Raw genomic sequence first — 22,481 nt, forward strand, 5'->3', positions numbered from 1 at the left:
ATCAGTTGAATGTTTATAATATTATCCCTGCCATGGCTTGAAAACCGAAGAGCCAAGATTGTTATCACCAAACTTCATCAGAACTACTTATGTCTAAGTTAAAGACTTATCTAACTACTTTTTAGCATATTATTATTACATTATTTAAAAAGAAATTACTTTGAGGAGCAAACAAAACATGTAACTGTTGTATTTAATTTGCCTCTAATTGTGATATATGAAAGAATATTTTTTCAGAATTTTAAAAACAATTTCTGGTTCTAAACACTTTTCCTAACTCCTTAGATTGTCCCTACTTCTAAAATGTGTTGTTTCTTGCAGGTGAAAAGTGGAGTGTCTGTGATGGGACTCCAGTTTTGTGGGTGGCCTGCTGGCGTGCTTACTTCCAATATTCCATTTACATCACCTTTACCTAATCTGGGATCAGGGTTGGGATTGTCAGAAGGAAATAGTAATACATTCGTGACTCCTAATGTTGCACCAAGTAAAAGTGAATCTCCAGTACCACAGAATGAAAAAGTCTCTTCAACTCAACCTGCAGCTGTTGAAGTAGCAAAACCAGTAGATTTTCCTAGTCCAAAACCCATTCCAGAAGGTATGGTTTATAGTCACTTACTTAATTTTATTGTTATAGATTCCACATGATAACTGAATCTTTGAGGATTATATATTTAGTTATAAATCTTTCAATTTGCATTGTGCCATTAATTCATATTCAAGATATTTATAAAAAGATCTACATATTTATTTTAACTTAGAAATGCAGTTTGGTTGGTGGAGAATTATTGACCCAGAGGACCTAAAAGCTTTGCTCAAAGTGCTCCATCTCAGAGGAATAAGAGAAAAGGCATTACAAAAGCAAATTCAGAAACACTTGGATTATATTACTCAAGCTTGCATTAAGAATAAGGATGGTATGTACTTAGGAGAGATTTCTGTTCTCTTGCTTAGTTATGATAATTAATCCTTTAATCTTAAAACATTTTGGTATATCATAATGCTTAATTTATTACTAGTAAGCATTTGCTCAACAAACAGTACCTCCTTAAATAGCTATTACTTTCTTATAATTTGTCACAACCTGTAGATGTATTGTTTTGTTTCTTAGAAAAGGATGTTCCTACTTTTAAGAGTAATATGCTGGAAATTTCCTGGCAGCCCAGTGGTTAGGACTCTGTGCTCTCACTGCCAGGGCCCAGGTTTGATCAGTCCCTTGGAGAACTAAAAATTCCCACAAGCCACATGGCACAGCTTAAAAAAAATAAACAGAATAATCTGCCTATGTATACACAAGTACATTTTTATGTTTTAAGTTATATGTATATGCTATCCCTGGAATCTTATTCACTTTCTAGAAGAAATTGTTACAGAATAAAATAGATATTAAAATTAATTTGTTTTCAACTATAGTTGCCATTATTGAATTAAATGAAAATGAAGAAAACCAGGTAACTCGAGACATTGTGGAGAACTGGTCAATAGAAGAACAAGCAATGGAAATGGATTTGAATATTCTTCAACAGGTAGAAGATCTAGAAAGGAGAGTTGCATCAGCAAGTTTGCAAGTGAAGGTAAAATTGACTTGGAATGAAATCTGTTTTTAGGATGATGGAAGGTAACTATATGTGTTATATGCCTGATATATGCCAGTTACTCTGCTAAATGTTTTCACTTTATCTCATTTAATTCTCAAAATGATCCTGAATTAATTTTCCCCATCTTACAGGTAAGGAACAAGACTCAAAGTAAGTAACCTGTCAGTGGTCATATAATAAATGGCCAAATGTGAATTCAAATCAAGTCTGTCTGACTCCAGAGCTTGTGTTCTTTTTTTTTAGTAAATCTTGCTGCTCCTTAATAATTTTCAAAACTGTCATTTCTAGTATGCAGTTTTTTACCACAAGCATTATTTCACCTTTTTACCCATGATACATATAATGCTCTGTCAAATTCCTGCTATACTTTTTCATATAGACGAACTTCTTTACATCCAAGCCATGTTATATGTCAAAATTTCATTATATATAATTTAAAATTAGAGAATATATATCCAAATATACATTATACTATGATAAACATATTCGTGTGTATACCCTACATATATATGTAAATTTTAAATTAATTTATTTATCTACTGGGCACATGTATTTACCATGTCACAAGTATTTACCATGAACAGAACTGGCTTCTGATGGACAGGCAGGAGGAAGGCTTTATCTTTGTGCAAGAATTTTCAGTTTTGGAAAGAGGGGTGTAAAGGTTTTCTCAATTGATAATAAGGTGATGTCTCTGAGAATAAATGGATGGATGATGAATAAGTGTGAAATACCTGGAAAAGTTTAGAAAAATGTAGGCTCTGTGTAATTTGATTTGATATTTTGTGTTTTATTCAGATGAGAAATTTATGCTATAACATTATCCTGTGATATTTGGAAATTTTTGAAGCTCTCCCAAAAATGTCACTTTCCAGTTCTAATATCCCTTCTTGCCACAAACATAATTAATTACCGACTTCAAGAGGCAAAATTTATCATTTGTTGAATCTATTTTGCTAGCAAAAACTATATCTTCCTCCTAGTACTATAATATAAAAATGCCTCATTTACTTGGCATCTTTAACAAATGAGCTCTTCTACCAAGTTAATTTTCTAGAGAAATGAAAATTATTCCATTTAGTGCCATAATTTTTTTAACATATTTGTTGTATCGCTTATGGTATGCATTATACTGCCTTCTTAAATTGAGAATAAAGAGTTTGATTTAAATTATCTTGGTGACACAGGATCATGAGTGTGAAGACCAATTATTAGATAATGATTCCCTAAGGAAATGTGAAGATGGCCCCTACGTTAAATGATCCTAGTGTGCTTTGCTTTTTGTACAATCGTGACTGCTTTTCATAGTCTGTTTTTGTCTTCTCTCGTGATCGCTTGCTACTACTTGCTGGTTAAATTCGATTGGTTCTACTTGCCCAAATTTCCTCGAACTTCATTCATCTAATTTACTAGTTCTAATTGGCTGTTGGCTGGGAAAGCACATCTTCATGGTTTTTAATATTAAAGTCAGGATATGGGCCTGAAGCATTTTCCTGGTGACATACTCATATTTTTGTGCATTAACCTTATCACATTACTAGCTGCTTAGACATTCTTGGCTGTGTTCTAAATATATAAGAAAAGTAGAATTTGTTTTTTCAAGTGAAATGTTTTAACATTAAAATAAGTATTGCTGAAATATTCTGTATTATTCTAATAAAATGAATTATATTCTTTAAGACTCTAAAAACACAAATGATGAAAATAACTGCAAAATATTATTTTAATATCTATACAAGATTTAATGATTTTTTTAAGAAAATAGAGTTATATGTTTAATGTGGGGAGCTAGCCACTGTGAAGAGACATTAAACAGGTGGCCTGTGGGACTACTTAGGTGCATTCATATATATTTTTAATATTACTTATAATTTGGAAATTATTTATTATTTTGTAGAAGAATCTTCAGACCTCTAGTCCTAGTTCTGTTGAGAGTTTATAAAACAACTACTCTTCTAGTTCCTCATAAGATAGCTCCTATGTCTCCTTCTTAGTTTTCTCTTTTACAAGTTAATTAATTCTTTCAACCAGAAATAGGTTCCATGTACAAAAACACCAGTGTCAATATCCTTCTTAAAATGTTGTGTCCATAGCTGTACATAGCGCTGTCTGAATGTGTGCATGGGACTGTTACTTTACTTAATCTGGCACTATTCTTCATTAATGCTGTTTGAATTTGTCCGAACTTTTTAGCATCCACATCATACTCGTGCTTTGCCAAGTATGCACAATGAAACAACAAAGCAAAAAACAAACAAAAAAAACCCTAGGCCTCTTTCCAAAGAGCTTTTAAGGGAGTTCTAGCACATGTAGTATTTCTGTTATTAGCTGCTTAAACTTCAGATCTAAAATTTACATTTATCATTTTTTTAAATAAATTTCGTTTGGGTTATTTTTCAGCATTTGGAACTATTTTTATCTTGGTCGTGTCATATGGAATATTAAACTTTCTTCCTAATTTTAAATCATCTGCAGATTTAATAGCAATCAACAAAGTTACTCCCAGTGTATTAACAGGACAAACCAAGTGCAGAGACTTTGACCGTTAGCACTGGGGACCTTTTCTGAGGTGATCCAAGTTCTGACAATCACCATTCTTTGGAAACGGTTTTCAACCCTCTAGACTTCTCTAATCTGGTCTTCGTTTTTTGTCTTGTCAACTGCTTTGCAGAGATCCACATACACTATGTTTACAGGGTTCCCTTGATTTGGCAAATTTAGTACCCCTTTCAAAATCTGGGAATGAGGTTTATTTGACATGACTTCTACCTAACGCACTTACACTATTCATAATTCTATGCTTACTTCACAAATATAAATGTTCTACTGAGTAAAGAAGAGGACTTGATTGTAATATAAAGATAAAATAATTATCTCTGAAAAGGTGTAATAAAAACGATAATGCTTCTTCTGTTTTGCATTTGATATGCATTTACTAAGTACCTAGTCAGCATCAGACAATAGGCACCACAATTTTGAATAAAATATGGTTTCTGCCCTCAGAAAACTTGTCATCTAATAGAGAGATAAGACATGTATACATCTCTGCAGAATCTGTTAAACTGATCATAGAGAAGTACAGAATCATGCATGAATTTAGAAAAAGAATACACAACTTCTGGTAGAGACATGGAAAAGATGAGGGAACATTCATGTAGAAGTTGAGATAGAGCTTGAGAAAGTGAGTCAGCTTTTGACAAGGAATGCCATACTAGAAAGAGTAAACAGCCTGAGCAGAGCACGAAGATCCAGAAGATTAGGACATGTTTTGTGGAGTTGTAAATTGTGGAATTTGACTACAGTGTAGGATTTGTGATGAGAACAGTACAGGAAGAGGTAGACTGAGGTACGGGAATGTCATAGTAAAAATGTGGACTTTGCTAAACAGTAGGGAAATTCTGACGGATTTTGAAGTAGATCAGTATAAGCAAGCTGAGTTATAAGATCATCCGTTTATTCAATCAACATGTAAATATTGAGTGCCTACTATTTACCTTCACTGTGCTGGAGATAATATGAAAGTAGACATGGTCCCTGTCCTCATGGAATTTAGAGGTAGAAAGATTAATCACAGTAGTATAAAATTGCAAGTACCACAAGTCTTGCTGTTGTTCAGCCTCTCCGTCGTGTCTGACTCTTTGCGACACTATGGTCTGCAGCACGCCAGGCTTCCCTGTCCTTAATCATCTCCCAGAGATTACTCAGACTCATATCCATTGAGTCGGTGATGTCATCTAACCATCTCGTCTTCTGTCATCTCCTTCTCCTCCTGCCTTCACTCTCCCAGCATCAGAGTCTTTTCTGAAGAATCAGCTCTTTGCATCAGGTGGCCAAAAGTATTAGAGTTTCAGCTTCAGTATCAGTCCTTCCAGTGAACACTGAGGACTGATTTCCTTTAGGATGCACTGGTTGGATCTCCTTGCAGTCCAAGGGACTCTCAAGAGTCTTCTCCAACACCACAGATCAAAAGCATCAATTCTTCGGTGCTCAGCCTTCTTTGTGGTCCAATTCTCACATCCATACATAACTAATGGAAAAAATCATAGTTTTGACTAGACGGACCTTTGTTGGCAAAGTAATGTCTCTGCTTTTTAATATGCTGTCTAGGTTTGTCATAGCTTTTCCTCCAAGGAGCAAGCATTTTTTAATTTCGTGGCTGCAATCAATGTGATTTTGGAGTCCCAAGAAAATAAAATCTGTCACTGTTTCCATTGTTTCCCCATCTATTTGCCATGAAGTGTTGAGACCAGATGCAATGATCTTTGTTTTTTGAATGTTGAGTTTTAAGACAGCTTTTTCACTCTCCTCTTTCACCTTCATCAAGAGGCTCTTTAGTTCCTCTTTGCTTTCTTCCATAAGAGTGGTATTATCTGCATATCTGAGGTTATTGATACTTCTCCCTGAAATCTTGATGCCAGCTTGTGCTTCATCCAGCCTGGCATCTTGCATGATGTACTCTGCATATAAGTTAAATAAGCAGGGTAACAATATACAGCCTTGACATACTCCTTTTCCAATTTGGAACCAGTCCATTGTTCCATGTCTGGTTCTAACTGTTGCTTCTTGACCCGCATACAGGTTTCTCAGGAGGCAAGTGAGATGCTCTCATATTCCCATCTCTTGAAGAATTTTACACATTTTGTTGTGATCCACACAAAGACTTTAGTGTAGTCAATGAAGCAGAAATAGATGTTTTTCTGGAACTCTCTTGCTTTTTTGATGATCCAGCAGATATTGGCAATTTGATCTCTGATTCCTCTGCCTTTTCTAAGTCCAGCTTGAACATCTGGAAGTTCTTGGTTCACATACTGTTGAAGCCTAGCTTGGAGAATTTTGAGCATTACTTTCCTAGCATGTGAAAAGAGTGCAATTGTGCGGTAGTTTGAACATTCTTTGGCACTACCTTTCTTTGGGATTGGAATGAAAACTGACGTTTTTCCAGTCTTGTGGCCACTGCTGAGTTTTCCAAATTTGCTGGCATATTGAGCGCAGCACTTTCACAGCATCATTTTTTAGGATTTGAAATACCTCAACTGGAATTCCAACACCTCCACTAGCTTTGTTCCTAGTGATGCTTCCTAAGGCCCACTTGACTTCGCATTCCAGGATGTCTGGCTCTAGGTGAGTGATCACACTATCATAGTTTTCAAAGTCATTAAGGTCTTTTTTGTGTAATTGTTCTGTGTATTCTTGCCACCTCTTCTTAATATCTTCTGCTTCTGTTAGGTCCATACCATTTCTGTCCTTTATTGTACCCATTTGTACATAAAATGTTCCCTCGGTATCTCTAATTTTCTTGAAGAGATCCTTTGTGAGCTTGTAATATGGAGACTTAACCTCTTAAAGTAGGTCAGGAGAGGATTCCCTGAGGATGTTTAACATGAGAGCTGCAGGATGAGTGGGGTTAACTGTGTTAAGAACAACAGATAAAGGCTGTACACAGACAAATGTAAGACCTCATGTAAACTCCTGCTGCTCAAAGAAAAATGGTGAGTACAAAGACCTATATAGAAGAGTAGTAGAAGGAAAGGAAATGGAAAGGAAGAACTAAGTTCAGAGACCACTGAGATTTCCATTGAAGTGGTTCCAGGAAATGAATAAGCATTTAGTCTAAAGTTGCTCAGAATACTTTGCTGATTTTCATTTTACCTTTCGTAACATCAAAAGTTCTTAAATTTTCTTCTTCAAACTTCTCTCACAATTGTTTCTTTTAATTTTTTTTTTGTTGTTGTTGTTCTTATTTCCACCTAGCATTAGGAAACACAAGGTAAAAACTTTTAGTAAAGATCCTTGAGATCTGCTGGTGTCTGCTGCTATATTTTAAGTAAAGGTAATTCACCCATCAGGCATTTCAAGAGGAAACCATAGTAACATTGTTCTTTTGATATATAGGGTTGGATGTGTCCAGAACCTGCATCAGAAAGGGAGGACTTGGTATATTTTGAACATAAGTCATTTTCTAAATTGTGCAAGGAGCATGATGGAGAATTTACTGGCGAAGAAGAAGGCAGTGCACATGCACTGGAACGGAAGAGTGACAACCCCCTAGATATAGCTGTAACCAGGCTGGCTGATTTGGAGCGGAACATTGAAAGAAGGTATCTGAAGAGCCCCTTAAGTACCACCATTCAGATCAAACTGGATAATGTGGGCACAGTTACTGTCCCTGCTCCTGCACCATCCGTTAGTGGTGATGGTGACGGGTAGGTTATTGAGATTAACTTGAAAAATTATTGTGCTTCTTTGCTAATTGGAGCCTATTTTCTATTGCCTGTTATCTATGTATCTTCTTGTATGTCTGTGATCCATATGGATCATGCTACTTGCATGGTGCTTCGTAAAAACATTTTTTTTTTGTTATGTGCGTTGATAATCCTGCAAAGTGATCTTACATTTACCTGGTTGTGACTAAGCTTTGAGGCACGTAGCCACAGTCTGTGCACTACATCAAATTTAGTTGCTTAAACCTTATACTTATTGGCTGTTACATGTTTTTGTCATTGCTTGGCTTTCAGTGTGATGATTGTTTCACATTCAGTAACCATAAATGTGGACATGACCTACTTAATTTTTCTATATTTCAATGCAGAATTGAAGAGGATATTGCTCCAGGGCTCAGGGTATGGAGAAGGGCATTATCAGAAGCTCGCAGTGCTGCACAGGTAGCTCTGTGCATTCAGCAGTTACAGAAATCAATAGCATGGGAAAAATCAATTATGAAAGTTGTAAGTGTTTTTATTTAAGAAATACTATAACTAATTTACTTTGTCCTGTTTTTTTTCCAATCTTCAGATATTTCTTAGTTATACTTTATTGTCAAAATAATGTATGCTGTATTTGAGAATTTGCTTAATTTTTAAATACTGTATAATTTGATACTTTTCTCCTTATTTTGAGCTTTTTGAAGGAGTCTATCAAGTGTTATCTTTTGTTTTTAAGATCTTCTTTTTCTCTCCTTTAATACTGTTTGTAGCTCCAACTGAAGTTGTCTTCTGCATTTTGTCAACATAATAGTTGTTAAGTTAAATGTTTTGAAGGGTCTTTCAATCTTGTAAACATTCCAGTTGCTAACATTACCTGCTATATACATTCACTGCATTCCTGAAATGTCTTTACATTTGTATCAATTTTCTTTTTGTAATGCTAAAAATACTTGGATAAGTAAATGAAATAAACAGAGACCTCTTCCTTTATGCACTTTTGATAAAGTGTTCGATATTGCTGGCATTAAGGATAGATATTTTCATCTGTCCTCTGACAGTTAAAACTATTTCTTCACCTTCTTTGTTCAAGCCCGGTTAGTTATCACACAGTGGCCTCTACTTTGTTCTAGGCAACAAATGCTATACATTCAAATAAAAGCTGTATTTCTTACATTTCCCACAGATATATTTATTTTAAATCATATATGTGTTCCTTTTCCTTTTATTTATTATAGAAATATCTTTTATATGTTGACTTTTATGAATTATTTTAACAGTTGCTTTTGAATTGCTGATTAGCTTTAAAATTCAAACACTTGAGTTTTGTTTTCATGAATAAGGGTAAAATTCCTTTATTTAAATAGTTGTTCCCCAAATAAAAGAAGTGATCCTTAAATAATTAGCATTCTTTCCTTCCTTTTTACCTCTATGCCTAGACTACTCAAGACTTTACTCATTGTTTACAAATAAATTTGATTTCTTCTATGGTTTTTCACTTCTTTCTAAAATGTCCATAGAATAATGAATCTACAATTTATATATAACCTATACAAAGAAACCCAAGACTTGTACCAAAATCTGCCTTTATATTAGTATAATTACTTTCTGCCATCTTAAGTTTTATTTCAGATTTTTGCAAATTCCTTTTCCATTGTTATTAATAAATTAATGTGCATCCATCATTATTTAACTCCATCTCTCATAATTTTCATTTCTTTTTTAATGTTTAATAATGCTATTTTTGCTATAAAAAAAACACTTCTTTATAAACAAGGCAGAGTTTTTTATTCAAAGATTAATAAGCTCTTTGTAACCTTTAATTAGAAATATAACAGGACCTATAAGAATCCTCATAATAAGCTGTATCAGAAAGTTAAAGTGCTCAATATCTTTAGAAATATCCTCTTTGCCAGAAACCAAGCTTACTAAGAAAGAAGGAGCTGCCATAATTTGCCCTTAGGTACTTCTCAGTCCCCTATCTACTTTCTGTTGTTATTAACGTTAAGTAGTCAGCAACATCCACTGTGGCATTCACTGTTTTGTTTTTATTGTGGTAGCAAAGTGGTTAAAACCAAAATGCTCTAACACATTGTGAGCTATTACTGTGATTTTCCAAAAATGCTGTAAGTTCAATATATGTTACCCTTTCTTAGAAAGTGTCAGAAAAGAATTTTAAAGTCATAAATGTGAGATGTAAGATGGATTTTTTAGTATTTTTACCTATCTATTGTAGAAGATTGTGAGAATTTACTTAATGTTCATGAACCTGATTTTTAAATTTTGTCATTATAGGGAATTAAATATAGCCTTCAAAATGTTATTTCTCAATGAATATTCTTATAATAGAAGTTTTAAAGAAATAACTCAGATATGGAGAAATAGTACCATATTAAAGTATTTAGTGATGTGGTTATTAGGAAAGGTCATAAAATAAATACTTACTGTCAGAATATTAAACTCTACTGCTTTCTCTTCTAGTACGCATGCCAATTTTAGTATTATGTGTATATTACATATATTTGATAGCTATTTATTAAGGTGAATAGCATGTATCTGCTGTTTTGGTAAGATTCTTAAGCTATCATTGGTGTGCATGTTGAGTTATGAAAGACTATTTTGGACCTTCCCAGATTAAGATTTAATGTTTTCTTGAAATTAAACAAATTGAATTTGAACAATTAAGCTTTTTTGGTTTTAAGAGTATTTAAATACATAACTTAAAATGAGTATAAATGCTATAAAATTTAAATGTTTTAATTATTTTAAATTGAAAAATAGTAATGTTTTCAGATTTAGAATATTGATTACAGGACATTTTCTACTGCTACTGGAAATAAACATTAAATGTCAAAATATAATGTTAGTACTTACTGTTCTTTAAAGCCATCTTTGAAGTTTTTATTTGTCTAATCATCCTTCTTTCCTTTGTGAAACTTGTTATACAGAATATGTGTGCGTGAGAAAAAAATCTTCTCTCTATAGATTTAAAAATTCTTAATGGTATTAGAAGTTTTTCCACAGAGAAGAAATTATTTTTACTCCTAGAAAGTAAATAATGACCTCTAAATTCTTTAATTTATTTTAACAGTTTTTTTCCCTTAGAATTCATTTTGTAGGATCCATTTTCTACATTTGTGACACATGTTTGATTTGGGTTGATTTTTGAAGTTTCCTGGTTTAGACATAGTCAAAATATAGGAACATCTTATTATTATTATTTACTATTCTGAATCTACAAGTTTCCTAATTTTGACCTTAAAAATTACTCTAACTCTTACTTATTTCTTTCTTAGGATATCATGAGGATGCTAAGATAAGCAAACAATGAAATATATTAAAAAATTAAAGTGCCATGTATTAAGGCTATTCATTGCTTTATGTGCTCTAATGTCATGTTAATTATTTCATATGTTAATGTGTACATGCTTCTGAAGTGTGTGCAGGCATTCAACCTCTAGCTTTGTTCTTTGCAGTGTACTTGAAATGTGCATTTACCCCAATTGAACTGCTCACCCTGTCATGTGGTCCATATCTGTGTAACGAGAGATACATAGATGTGTATGGCTACTGTTTATTTGTTAGCAAGCGGAATGTTCATTACTAATATGAATTAGGAATTATGGTGTGTTTAATATCCCAATAACTACGATTCATAGCAGAGTCTTAACTTTAAATGATTTTTCATGTATTATAGTACTGCCAGATATGTCGAAAGGGAGATAATGAAGAACTGCTCCTCCTTTGTGATGGCTGTGACAAAGGCTGTCATACATACTGCCACAGACCCAAGATTACAACTATACCAGATGGGGATTGGTTTTGTCCAGCTTGCATTGCTAAGGTACGACTGACCTAAAACTTATTTTTTTTTATTATACAGCAAAGTGATTCAGTTACATATGTATTTTTTTCAAGTTACTTTCCATTATAGCTTATTAGGAGATTTTGAATATACTTCCTTTGCTAAACAGTAAATCCTTGTTGCTTATCTGTTTTATGTATAGTAGTTTGTATCTGTTAATCCTGTACCCCTAATTTATCATTCCCCCTCTATCTTTCTTCTTTGGTAACCACAAGTTTGTTTTCTATGCCTGTAAGTCTATTTCTTGTAAGATTCATTTGTATTATTTTTTAGATTCCACATATAAGTGATAAAATATTTGTCTGACTTCACTTAGTATAATAATTTCTAGGTTCATCCATGTTGCTGCAAATGGCAATATTTCATTCTCTTTTATGGCTGAGTAACAGTCTGATATGTATGTATACCACATCCTCTCAAACCAGTTGTCTGTTTGATGTGCACTTGAATTGTTTCTGTGATGTCTTGACTATTGTAAATAGTGCTGCTATGAACATTAGGGTACGTGCATCTTATTGAACTAAGAGTTTTCATCTTTTCCAGGTTTATGCCCAGGAATGGGATAGCTGAATCATATGGCAGCTCTATTATTTTTTTTAAGGAACCTTCATACTCTTTTCCATAGTAGCTATACCAATTTACATTCTCATCAACAGAGTAAGAGGGTTCCCTTTTCTCCACACCCTCTCCAGCACTTATTATGTGTAGACTTTTTGATGATAGCCATGCTAACTGGTATGAGGTAATGCCTCATTGTGGTTTTGATGTATGTTTTTCTAATAATTAGTTAAACTGACCATCTTTTCACATGCCTGTTAGCCATCTGTGTATGTCTTATTTGGAAAATATCTATTTAGGTCTTCTGCCCATTTTTTGACTGGCTTGTTTGTGTTTTTGATATTGAGTTGTATGTGTGAGTTGAGCTGTTTGTGTACTTTGGTTATTAACCCGTTGTCAGTTAATATTGTTTGCAAATATTTTCTCCCAGTCTGGTAGGTCTTTTTGTTTTGTTGTTGTTTTCCTTTGCTGTGGAAAAGCTTTTTTAAGTTTGATTAAGTCGCATTTATTTGTGCTTTTAAGGCTTCCCTGGTGGCTCAGATGGTGAAAAGTCTGCCAGCAATGAGGGAGAGTGGGGTTTGATCCTTGGGTTAGGAAGATCCCCTGGAGAAGGAAATGGCAACCCACTCCAGTGTTCTTGCTTGGAGAATGCCATGGACGGAGGAGCCTGGCAAGCTACAGTCCATAGGGTCGCAAAGAGTCAGACACGACTGAGCGACTAACAGTGACACTGACTGATTTTTGCTTTTTTTTCTTTTGCCTTGGAAAACTGGACTAAGAAAATATTGCTATGATTTGTGTCCAAGAATGTTTTGTGTATGTTCTCTTCTAGTTTTATGTGTCATGTCTTATATTTAGGTCTGAAACTATTTTGAGTTTATTTTTATATATGGTGTGAGGGAGTGTTCTGATTTCATTGATTACTTGTAGCTGTCCAGCTTTTCCAACACCAATTACTGAAGAAACTATTCTTTCTCCATTGTATATTCTTGCCTCTTTTGTTGTAGATTAATTGACTGTAGGTGTATGGGTTTATTTCTCGGCTCTCTGTTCTGTTCCCTTGATCTATATGTCTTTGTGCTAATACCACAGTTTTGATTACTGTAGCTTTGTATTAGGTTGGTGCAAAAGTAATTACGTTTTGACTGTGAATTTTAAATCATTATAACTAGGTTCAAACACATCTTTATTCATCAAAATAGGAATCATTACAATCAACACATTTTGCCAACAAGAAATAAGTTGGTTTATACCTGTAGTGTAAAAATCTGTGCTTCAGGATTCGACAAACTCTGGAAAAGCATTTTCTGCCTCCTGCTGGTTGTGGAAGCATTTACCTTGCACACAGTTGTCAAGAGATGCTTGAAGAAGTAGTAGTTGGTTGTAAGAGATCAGGTGAAAATGGAAGATGAGGCAAAACTTTGTAGCCCAACTCATTCAACTTTTGAAGTGTTGGTTGTGTGACGTGTGGTTGGGCATTGTCGTGGAGAAGAATGGACCCTTTCTGTTGACCAATGCCAGCTGCGAGTGTTACAGTTTCGGTGCATCTCATTGATTTGCTAAGCATACTTCAAGATATAATGATTTAGCCGGGATTCAGAAAGCTATAGTGAATCAGACACCACCAAACAGTGACCACGACCTTTTTTTGTCGCAAGTTTGGCTTTGGGACTTGCTTTGGACTTTGGTGAACTGGTTGTCACTAGTTGTCCTGTAAAATCCGCTTTCTGTCACATGTCACAATCTGGTTGAGAAATGGTTTGTTGTTGTTGCATAGAATAAGAGAAGACGACACTTTAAATTTTTTTGATTTTCAGTCAGCTCATGAGGCACCCACTTACCGAGCTTTTTTCACCTTTCCAATTTGCTTCAAATGCAGAATGACCATAGAATGGTAGATGTTGAGTTCTTCTGCAAACTTCTCGTGTAGTTGTAAGCAGATCAGCTCTGATGTTTGCTCTCAATTGTTCATTGTCAACGTCCAGTAGCTGGCCATTACACCCCTCATCTTCAAGGCTTTTGTGTTTTTGCAAAACTTCCTGCACTGCCAATGCACTGTATGTTCATTAGTAGTTCCTGAGCTGAATGTGTTGCTGATGTTGCAAGTTGTCTCCACTGCTTTATAACCCATTTTGAACTCAAATAAGAAAATAGCTAAAATTTGCTTTTTGTCTAGCATCATTTCCATAGTCCAAAATAAATATAAAATAAACAGTAAGTAATAAGTCATTAACAAAAAAAAAGCAAGAAATGCACATTAAAATGATATATAACATAACACATTAATTAAGAATGTACTGCAGTATCAAACAGCAAATTTCAACAATGCCAAAACCACAATTACCTTTGCACCAACCTAATAGTATTTTATGAAGGCTGGAAAGGTTTTACCTCCAGCTTTCTTCTTTTTTCCTCAGGATTGCTTTGGTAATTCTGGGTCTTTTGTGATTCCATATACATTTTAGTATTTTTTAGTAGTATTAATAAGTTTTAAACTGCCAGTCAAAATGAAGCATTTTATGTGGATTTTTGAGATACAATTCATATACGATAAAATTCACTTTAAAGTGTGCAATTCAGTGATGTATAACATATTCACAAAGTTGTACAGTCATCACCACTATCAAATTCCAGAACATCTTCATGAGCCGCTTAAAGAATCCTAATACCCATTAGCATTCACTTCCAATTCCCCTTCTCAGCCTTTGGCAACCAATCTACTTCCTATCTCTATGAATTTGCCAATTCTGGTCATTATAGATATATTAAATCATACAATATGTGGCCTTTTTCTTTCACTTAGCGTAATATCGTCAAGGTTCATATATGTTTCAGCACTTCATTTTAAAGTCAGATAATATGGATATATTTATTATATATATATTTATATTATATCCATTATATGGATAGAGACTACATTTTGTTTATCTGTTCAGTTGATAGACGTTTGCGTTGTTTCTACATTTTGACTTTTATCAGTAATGCTGCTAGAAATAGTCATATACAAGTTTCTGTATGAATGTTTCCACTTTTTTTGGTTATATACCTAAGAGTAGAATTGCTTGGTCATATGGTATTAACCATATGTATATTAAGTCACTTTCCATGTGTGTGCTAAGTTGCTTCAATCATGTCCGACTCCGTGTGACCCTGTGGACTGTAGTCCACCAATCTCCTCTGTCCATGGGATTCTCCAGGCAAAAATACCATGCCCTCCTCCAGGGGTTCTTTCCAGCCCAGAAATTGAACCCATGTCTCTTAAGTCTCCTGCATTGGTAGGCATTCTTTACCACTAGCACCACCTGGGAAGTCACTTTCCAGTCACATATAAATTGGAAACCTGTGAACTCTCATACTGATTGATTAAGGGGAAGCAATATGATAGAGTAGAAAGAGATGAGTTTTAGAGTTACAGTGTAAGTGTGAAAGGGTTAGAATGTATTGAGGCGCAGACTCCCTGTTAGGTTTTCTTTGTCTCACTCTCTTCCATGTTTCATCTCTTGACTTATTACCAGTAACTGCCACCTCTTCATAAACTCAGTTTCTAATGTCCATCTATCCACTGCCTCCTCCTTTCTTTCCCATTCACTCTGTCTAGCACTCCTACTCCAATAATTCTTTGATCTCATCAGGACCTTCAGTTCATTTATCTTAAGACCTTCTCACTGTCCCTCTCCACCTTCATGTCTTCTTTTTGTTCCTATAATCACAGTATCTACCCTTAGTTTCTGTACCTCTCTCTCACTTGGTAAAACCATCATTCTGGTTAATCCAATTCTCTGACTTCTCTAGTAACTTAATATTCAGATACAAAGGTATCTTGATGTGACTGGAGAAAACACCCAGCCTTTTAAATTTAAGGCTAAGAGGGCCTTTAATGGTGCCTGATAATTTACTGTCTCCTCTATTCTCAGTCTCAGCTGATGATGTTACTCTCATTTCACTATGAAAATGGAAGCCATCAGAAGAAAATATCACAAGAATCCATCACACCTACCATACTTTCTGTATCTGGGCTAGCATCCTCTACCTTCCGTCCTGTTGCCATGAACCGCTTGTGCCCCTAACTAAGCCAGTTACCCAACTTGTGCTTCAGATCCCATCCCCATCTCACCTCCTTAGGAGAATGAGGAACACCTCCAGCAGTTCTGTGTTCTCCTGCATCATCAGTTTCTACTCCTGCACTGAGTTCTTTCTCATCAGATGATAACTGATGATAACTGATGATAACAGATGATAACTAACATGATACAGTTTCTCCCATCTTACAAAAGCTAAACTCTCTTTTAGCCTTACTTCTCCCTTGATTCACTTCCCCAATTTCTCCCCTTCCCTTTGCTGAAAAGTTTTGTTATGGTTCTCTCCAATTTCTCTCCTCCAATTTACTCTTAAACTCATTCCAGTCATATTTTTACCTCCATGACTTCTCCAAAATTGCTCTTACAGTGCCCACAAATGATTTCCACATTGCTCAGTCCAGTGACTACTGCTCAGATCATCTAACTTAGTATTTACATTGGATAAAGTGGAACTTTCCCTCCTCCTTGATATCCTGTCTTCACTTATCTTCTAGGATACCATACTCATCTGGTGTTCTTCCTGACTTTGCTCCTTTTCAGTCTCCTTTGCTGGTTTTTCTCATCTCCTAGATCTATAAATATTACTTTTCTTTACTTCAAAGTTATATCTATAAAATGGAATTGTATCTGCTTTGTGGGGATTTGTGAGGATCAGATATGCTTGTGTGTTTGAAGGTTTTTATAACTTCAGAAAATTCTGTGATATATTCATATTCATACTTTATTATATTTTATGTTTATATATTATATTTTATATTTACAAAATAGCAGAAGTTGCACATGGCATGGTATTCACTAATAATTGCTTTTTTATTTCTCGTTGCTTTATCATTTTTGTCATATAGAGTTAAATGTAGTTTAATAATAATCTTCACTGGTTGTACATAAATTATCTTTTAGTTTCAAACTGTCAAGTTAAAGAAAGTTTCTCTACTACTTTGTGAATTACTAACAAATCAGTGTTTTCAGGCCTGGGGGTACCATCTGGTAGGCTATAGGATGTTTTGTTTTCTGTCAGTTTGCTTACATTAGCATTCTGGTGTCTGTCATTTCAGTACCAGACTAGAGGTCTGTAATCCTATCCAAGCACTTCTATGTAAATGCAGCTTTCTAAGTCTCTGCCCTGTTTTGTTTTGGGGTTTTTTGTTTGTTTCTTGGCCATGTTGTGAGGCTTGTGGAATCTTAGTTCCCCAGCCAAGGATTGCACCCAGGCCCAAGCAAAGCACAGAGTCTTAACCATTGGACCACCAGTGAATTCCCTTTCTACTGTTTTTTTAAAAGTGATGTATTAGATGTTAGTCGCCCAGTCATGTCCAACTCTTTGCAACCCCACCAGGCTCCTCTGTCCATGGAACTCTCCAGGCAAGAGTACTGGAGTGAGTAGCCATTCCCTTCTCCATGGGATCTTCCTGACCCAGGGATTGAACCCAGGTCTCCTGCATTCCAGAAAGATTCTTTACCATATGATCCACCAGGAAGCCCATGCTTCTTATAGCAATAGAAATACTATAACCATATGATTTTGATATATATATAGATAGATTTTTTAAGTTAAGGTTTTAAAAATCTTTCCAGTAATTCAGTTATTTTCAAATATTTATACTCTCCAATTTGCTCTCAAATGGCTATTTCTGCACACATCATTGTGACTAAGTGTTTTTACTCTGTGTATGTGTGTTTTCATACCAATGTTCATATATATATTTATATACACACACACATACATACACTATATTAAAGATATATAACACATGTATACCTGTGGCGGATTCATTTTGATATTTGGCAAAACTAATACAATTATGTAAAGTTTAAAAATAAAATTAAATTAAAAAATATATATATATGTATTCTCTCTGTCACAGAATTAAAGACTTGTGTGTGTGTATATACGTATTTATACACAATCATATACACAAATAAGAAATTCTAAATTCCAGTCCCTAAAAAGCCAAATAACACAAAAGCATCAGGCAGGACTATAGCAAATAGGAAAGTCAAGTCGTGCCCCTATTTTTATGCAACAGTCATCACTCAACTCTGGCAAATTGTTATCATGTAGACATGTGGGCCCAGTGTTCCAGGATCGACTAGTATTTCAAGATTATGGATTTTATGCATATTCTTGCAAATGTTAAATATTGGCAACAAATTCAGAATTTATATAAGCATTATGAGCCAAACCACAACACATTCTGTGGGATGTTTATAGTCTGTGAACCACCAGTTCACAACTTCTGATATATAATTACACAAACATAACAGAAATGAGCCCTTCTATGTGTGTAATCTGATAGATTCTGCTTAAGACTTACTGAAGTTTCTCTTTGGATTTGGACTCCAATAAGATAGAAAGGGTGGGGAAGGTGGGGAGTCTGTGCAAGAACACAGACATCTGGTAATAGAGGCTCTGTATAAAAGCTGCTTGTAAAAGTATATGTGTGTGCGTAATCCAGTGAGATAAGCGTGATAAACATCATTTATCAAAGAAATAGAGAGGGTCCATTGTCTTTTTAAAACATCACGAGTCTTTTATTTCTGTGGATTTAAATTTCATGTTTTCTTACTATGAGTATTAATTTGTTAATATATGATCCCAAGTAATATTTTAGTTCACATAGGAACTAGAAATTATTCCTGAGCTTTTTCTCTTTTTAAGTAACACAGTTACTCAATCTAACTTAATCTTCATTAAACAGACCTTTTCCTCATGAATGAAGTTTTCTCGTTCTGTTTTTCTAGTGCTGAAAACTTTCAGGGCATAATATTAAAACTCAAAATAATCAGATTTTAGTGAATAAAAATTAATAAATTAAATGCAGAAGAGACTTAGTAAAACATTTTAATTTATTCCAGTTTCAAGAGGTAGTGATTCTTTGATACAGTATGGGGAAGGTGCTAGATTTATGGTTTGTCTTATTATTTTAGCCAATTAAAATACCTCTTTAATTATACTTTTACCTTACCAATAGAGAACCAAATACTTTTAATTGCTTGATTAAAAGCTATTTTTCAAAATAATGGTAGAAGAGGTCCTGAAATTCTCAAAGAAATTGATATGAAGTACTCCAGAAAAATGTTTTTCAGCCAAATTCATCCCAAGAATACAACTAGCTTTAAACTATCGGTAGATTGATATCTGACTCTTAAGTTTTAAGTCTACAATTTCTTAATTATCTGGTTAAGAGAGGCTATCGTTTTCTAAAAGAGGACAAACTATCCTGGAAAATTAAAACAAAAGCCATACATTACCAGTATCTTTGCACTGATATTCGTCAATGATCTATTATATTTATTGTAACAGTTAAGTCTGAAAATACAGATTTATTTCCCTATTTCTAAATTGAGGGGTAGGAAGGAGTTTAATCATTTTATCAGTGTGCTGCCTGCAAATTGTAGTTAGACTGCATAAGGTCATGTTGAGCTTTTTGGTTTTTTTTTTTTTTTCCCATACAATTTTGGAGCTAGAATGACTTTACCAATTGTGTGGCATGTCTTTTTTATTTTACAAGTGAGATAATGGGGACTCACAGATATTTTTGTACAAAGTTCCATAGCTAGTAACTGACAGAGCCATAGCTACAATTCATGTTGTTTGATTCCAAATATAATCTCTTTTATACTATTTCTTCATTGTTTTCCTCAAATATCAACATTTTTTTTCTCTTCCTTCGCCTCTGCTTTGTTCACACCTGGTAACCACAACTTTGTAGAACTCTATCCTTGTAGAAAATGTCTTTTTTCTTTATCTATTAGTAGAAAGAAGTATCCATTTCCAGTATATTTGATTGCTTACAAAGGACTTCTCTGTTTAACACTTCATGAGCTATCTTCCTTGTTTTGGTCTAGCTTTTAAATTATCTCTTTAACTTGCTTATTAATAAGATCTGTATTTTTGTTTATATTCATCTTTGTTGTTAATTATATTGTGCTCAAAAAAGTAGTACTTTGTATCTTTAAAGTCATGCTGTTAGTGACCTAGACTAAGAAACAGTGCTGCTCTAAGTTCTGTAGTACCAAAGATTGCTTACCATGTGATCAACATCATCAGATTTTAAGAACTCCTCAAATAAATTGTTCATGCTTTATTAGAGTTTTTGCCTCATATTATAGGAGGAAAAAAAATTCATAGATCTCTGTTGAAATTATCAGCCTTCTAGATCAGAGATAATATTCTTTTTGTTTGCCCTGTCAGACTTTCATAACATAAAATAATAAAAGGCCTCTCGACAGTTATTTTTCTTACACCTCATTTCCTTTTTTTTAAATTAAAGGCAAGTGGTCAAACCCTAAAAATCAAAAAACTTCATGTCAAAGGAAAAAAGAGCGAGTCAAAAAAAGGCAAGAAAGTGACTTTAACAGGGGATACTGAAGATGAAGACTCTGCATCAACGAGCAGTTCGCTGAAAAGAGGGGTCAAAGACCTGAAAAAAAGAAAAATGGAGGAAAACAGTTCTATTAACATATCGAAGCAAGAAAGTTTCACTTCTGTTAAGAAACCTAAAAGAGATGACTCCAAGGACCTAGCTCTTTGCAGGTATTATTTCAGTTCTCATGTACTATATATTTAGCTTTCCATTTTATTTGCTTAGAAATCACCTACTATAGTAAGACAACTTTTTGACAGTTTGTATAAATAGGAAATGAAAGTCTATAGTGTATACTTTTAAAGAAGTTAATTTGCATTTTTTACTTGAAAGATTGGAAAGCTAAATTTTTAATAAAAATAGATGTTTCTAAAGCATAGATACTGATTTCAGACATTATTTTCTTTAGTATGATCCTTACTGAAATGGAAACTCATGAGGATGCATGGCCTTTTCTACTTCCTGTAAACTTGAAACTTGTTCCTGGTTATAAGAAAGTTATTAAGAAGCCTATGGATTTTTCCACAATTAGAGAGAAATTAAGTAGTGGACAGTAAGTAAATCATTTCAGTTCGATATCCATTGAATGCTTGGTATATGCTGGGTACTTTTCTAGTGAGCCAAAAATACATTAATTAACAACAAAGACATAGGCTCTGCCTTTGGAGGGGTGTGTATGTTTGGTCAGGGTAGCAGAGTATGTAAGACAAATCAATTAAAATTATTTAAATATTTAAAAAGCTGTGCGATAAAGCCTTCTGACATTGGAAGGGCACTAAACCCAGCCTGGAAGGTAAGGAAAAGTATCAAGAAAACCTCCAAAGTAAATAACATGTAACCTAGAGCTTGTATTGTATATCAGTGGAACATTGACGCTATCTCGTGTGGCTTTAATGAAAATTGACCCTGTAATAATTTTCAGATTATTACAGTTAAGAGATAGAAGATCACTGGAAATGTTAAATATTAAAAGTCTTATTGTGGGTTGTTGGAGAATACTGAAAATATGTTTATTAAATGTGGAAGAATATTATTATCTGCTCTTCTCTACCCTATTATCTTTGTGATCCTATCCAAAGAGAAAAATGACTTCTGGCCACAGTTAATGATCTTTGCTAGATTGCCTCAGACTTCTGCCAGAGTAGCAGCTCTTAGATAGTGGCATTTAGTTGGTTCTGGACATTGGACACTAGTTCTAGACATTTTGGAGCCACAAGAATAAGGCTGTTTGCTTACAAAACAAGCCCACACAAAAGCACTCTTCGCATCAATGGCCAGGAGCTGTGCGACTACATTCTCCATGCTGCCTGCTCCCTTTAATCCTCCATACCAGTTTAGCTCAGTATATAGGCTATGCCCATCACTTCAAGCAAAGTCATTAAAAAATATGGAGAAGGAAGGAAATTTATATTTTAAAAAACTATAAAATATATTTAATTGCATTATTATATTCTTCCTGGATATTCTTTTGGTTAAAATCTCTGCAGCCTATAATCTACACTCAATTTAGAAGAGTTGCATAGAACTTAACTAATAAAGATCAGTGACTGTCTTATATGTATCAAATTATTTACGAGATTGACCAAATGACTAGTTTATTTCTCTGGAGGCTGAACTGTCAGTTTTTTAAAGAATTATATCCATTTCACTTTATTATTTTTTTTAATTTCCAAAGGGAAATTTTTTTTAATTTCCAAAGGGAATTATTTTTTTTAATTTCTGCTCTGACTCAGAAAACATTAAAACTATTGATTCGAATACAATCCAAATAGCAGAAACTTCTGTCTATATATGAACTAGTTCTTTTGCTTTCTCTA

General features: G+C 34.2%; 1 protein-coding gene across 18 annotated transcripts in view; it reads left to right on the forward strand.

Moving 5' to 3' along the window:
- The window catches only part of BAZ2B (bromodomain adjacent to zinc finger domain 2B), a 421,537-nt gene that overhangs the window by 394,153 nt on the left and 4,903 nt on the right, over nucleotides 1-22,481 (forward strand). For 12 of the 18 annotated variants that reach the window (XM_027559699.1, XM_027559720.1, XM_027559735.1 and 9 more), the window contains 8 exons: nucleotides 322-595; nucleotides 759-914; nucleotides 1,411-1,571; nucleotides 7,488-7,798; nucleotides 8,185-8,320; nucleotides 11,493-11,639; nucleotides 20,572-20,834; nucleotides 21,074-21,217. In XM_027559699.1, the coding sequence (XP_027415500.1) occupies nucleotides 322-595; nucleotides 759-914; nucleotides 1,411-1,571; nucleotides 7,488-7,798; nucleotides 8,185-8,320; nucleotides 11,493-11,639; nucleotides 20,572-20,834; nucleotides 21,074-21,217 (1,592 nt within the window). The remainder of the gene's footprint in view (nucleotides 1-321; nucleotides 596-758; nucleotides 915-1,410; nucleotides 1,572-7,487; nucleotides 7,799-8,184; nucleotides 8,321-11,492; nucleotides 11,640-20,571; nucleotides 20,835-21,073; nucleotides 21,218-22,481) is intronic. The other 6 variants (XM_027559752.1, XM_027559774.1, XM_027559806.1 and 3 more) reach the window with 2 other exon arrangements.

Source organism: Bos indicus x Bos taurus, chromosome 2 (genome assembly GCF_003369695.1).
Source record: "Bos indicus x Bos taurus breed Angus x Brahman F1 hybrid chromosome 2, Bos_hybrid_MaternalHap_v2.0, whole genome shotgun sequence".
Lineage (NCBI taxonomy): Eukaryota > Metazoa > Chordata > Mammalia > Artiodactyla > Bovidae > Bos > Bos indicus x Bos taurus.